The 2,818-nt window shown below is 60.9% G+C and overlaps 1 protein-coding gene across 1 annotated transcript in view; it reads right to left on the minus strand.

Moving 5' to 3' along the window:
• Positions 1–2,773, minus strand: part of LOC123521288 (methylcytosine dioxygenase TET3-like) — a 16,101-nt gene extending 13,328 nt beyond the window's left edge. Inside the window, exons 1-2 of the mRNA XM_045286582.1 lie at positions 2,710–2,773; positions 1,653–2,382 (exon numbers count right to left, since the gene is read on the minus strand). Of these exons, the coding sequence (XP_045142517.1) occupies positions 1,653–1,955 (303 nt within the window). The 5' untranslated portion in view covers positions 1,956–2,382; positions 2,710–2,773. The remainder of the gene's footprint in view (positions 1–1,652; positions 2,383–2,709) is intronic.
• Between the last annotated feature and the right edge of the window lie 45 nt (positions 2,774–2,818).

Raw genomic sequence — 2,818 nt, forward strand, 5'->3', positions numbered from 1 at the left:
GGAGGAGGAGGAGGAACTGAAGGAAGCCAGCAGCTGTCTCAAGCTTAGCGCAGACTTTGCGGGGCTTCCTTACACACTCGGCACCGAGTCTCAAGCTCCAGGAGTGAGGTCGTGACCATTGACCCCACCTCCCTTTCAGAATTGGTCCCCAGGGCCCGGGGCCAGCAGGATGTGAACCTTGTGCACCTGGCAGCATCAAGGGGCTAGATTGGGGGGGGGGGGCGCACACACATGGATGCTTCTGGAGATGTGATCCAAAGGTCTGAGTCAACCAGCAGGGGAAAATAGGGTCCCGAGTCTGTGGCCCCTGGGTCAACACAGGCAGCTTCCACAGAGAGTGGGCAAGAGAAGGTGGAAGGTGAGAGGAGGCAGGAGTACACACCACCACCTACTCGCCCGCCCCAGCACGCGGCTGTCTCTTCCCAGCCACCAGCCCTCACAGCCACAGCGCTCCGCGCGCCTGCCTCCATCAGGGAAATTCCGAGTGCCGGCCAGCCGCCAGCCCAGTCCAGGCCACAGGTGCTTGCGCTCTGACACCCTGACGCAGCCTGTGGTTCAGCTGGCAGGGGCTCCAAACACCGGTCCAGTGCCATTCACGAGTTGTCTGAGGAGCCCAGCTGACAGCGCTGGCCGCCGACGTCTCTGTCCAGCGCTAGCTTCGCTGCCTGGAGCGACCTCCAGCCGCTGCGCTGCACGGCTCCTCCCAAGCTGCTCAACTTCTCTCTGCCCTACTTCTGCCTACTCTCCGCCGTCGCGGCTGCCACCGACCTGCAGCCGGGAGCCCCGGCACCAGAAGGGCATGAAAAGACAGCCAATGTTGGGCCACAGCCTCTGTGCCACCCTTGTCCACCCTCATCCCAGCTTCTTCTTCCTGCCCTCTGTCCTGGTCAAGAAAGTGGGTTATTCCTTCCTGGAGTTGATGGCTGTCTCCAAAGAACATCATCCGCTTGCTCATTCATGCAACTAGCGTTTGCGGGCCTTCTACGCACCAAGGGACTGCCTGTCTGGGTACTTGGAGATGAAAAAAACAGTCTTCAACCTCAAGGATTACATGGTCCCGTAGGGCCACGCTCATCACAATCCCGCACAGCTTCAACCTGGCTCTCTTGTCATCTTCCTGGGAAAAACTCTAGAAAACCAGAGCAATCCACCCCACCAACGGGGCGTCCACAAAGCCACCTTGCCACCCCACCAACGGGGCATCCACAAAGCCACCCTGGTCACAGACCTTTCTTTCCAAATCCACTGGCCTCCACCCCTTTCCTGACACAACCGTGTGCCACCCCACCCTCACCCCAAAATACAACATTTGAAGCTTCCAAAGCAGGACAAGAAACTTCTGGAGCTAAAGCCCACAGCCACCCTCCACAGCCGCAGCAGATTGCCACCGTTCTGCGATACCCACAGAGGCCATCGCAGTGGCCGCTGCCGGCTCGGAGCCCTGTGCAACTCCACACTGTGGCTCACTCTGGACAGGCAGGCGCTCCTGCAAAGGGACCCGAGCCAGCTCCCACCTTCGGCTCCACTCAAAGTTGGGCGGGGCTTTTGAAAAAGACCTTTAGCATGAGCCTGGGTGAACCCGTCTTTAACCAGCGTCCCAGCGGCTACAGTGTCCTCGAGGAGGGGCTGGGGAGGCCCTGCGGGCGGCTTACCTCCTTCAGAAGGCCTGCTTTCTTCTTCAGCACCTCACACTTGCGCAGCTTGCATATCTGGTGCGTGCGGCGGTTGGTACAGCTGGTGCAGGCCCCGCAGTTCTCCGGCCTCCGGCAGGGCTCACAAGTCCCACACCGCTTCCGTTTCTTTCGCCCATCTCCACCGCCTCGGAGTTGGGGCTCACTAGCGGTCATCGGCAGGCCAGGTCCCTGGAAGCCCCCCACCATTACTTGGCCCTGAGGGAAGTCATAAAGGCCAGGTAGCTCTGGCTGGACGGCCAGGGGCACCTGAAACTGGCTCATGGCGCGACCAGAGGTGGGGGCATAGGTGCCGGGGCAGAACCACAGCCTAGATTCTTGCCAATAAAGGTCACCAAACAGATGCCCTCCTCTCCTAAAACTCTGACACGTCTACAGGCTTGAAGACAAGTAGCATCGGTCTCCCAACGGGTGCCTCTTCTTGCTCCGACCGTCTTCACCTCCGCTGCAGCAGTCTGACAGGGCTCAGTCGGGGGCTACGCTCCCACGGGCTGGGACCCAGGACCTGGGGGAGGACACCAGCAGCCGCCCCAAAGACATCTATCATCTTGCCTGGGTGGGTCCTTCACCCTGGCCCACGCGGACCCCACACATGAGGTGAGTGGGTGTGTGTCGGGGGCAGGGCAGGGCAGGGAGTGTCCTCCTGGTATTTCTCCCTCTGGGGTCAGGACCATAAAGAAGAAGCAGCTGCCTGGAAGAGACAGAAAGCGGAAGCGCATCACTAGGGGATCAGGGACACTTTTACGTGTTACTTCTTCCTGCTTCGGGAAAGAAGAGAAAATGGGGGAAGAGGAAGGGGCTCGCTCAAATCAAAGGCTGCCCAGAGCCTTTGGCACAAGCCAACCTGGGCTGCCTGTCTCTGGGAGGCGGCCTGGGCCAAGGGCCGGTGGGGAAGGTGAGATTTCTAAGAAAGTTGCCCTGTGCCCCACCCCCACCTCCAGGGGCGAGGGAGCGTTTCAAGGAAATTCCCACACACACCCCCTCTCGGGAGGCCACCAGGCCCTCCCCAAGGACACACCGTTTCCCAAATAAAGTTTGCTCCGCGCTGGGCTCCTGGGGCTGCCCGGCTCTCCGGCACGGAAGCGGCCTGCAGGCCAGGAGGGCGCTCCGGGATAGCCCGGCCGGCC

The sequence above is a fragment of the Echinops telfairi genome, unplaced genomic scaffold (assembly GCF_000313985.2).
Source record: "Echinops telfairi isolate 266 unplaced genomic scaffold, ASM31398v2 ScPeMD7_9;HRSCAF=40, whole genome shotgun sequence".
Lineage (NCBI taxonomy): Eukaryota > Metazoa > Chordata > Mammalia > Afrosoricida > Tenrecidae > Echinops > Echinops telfairi.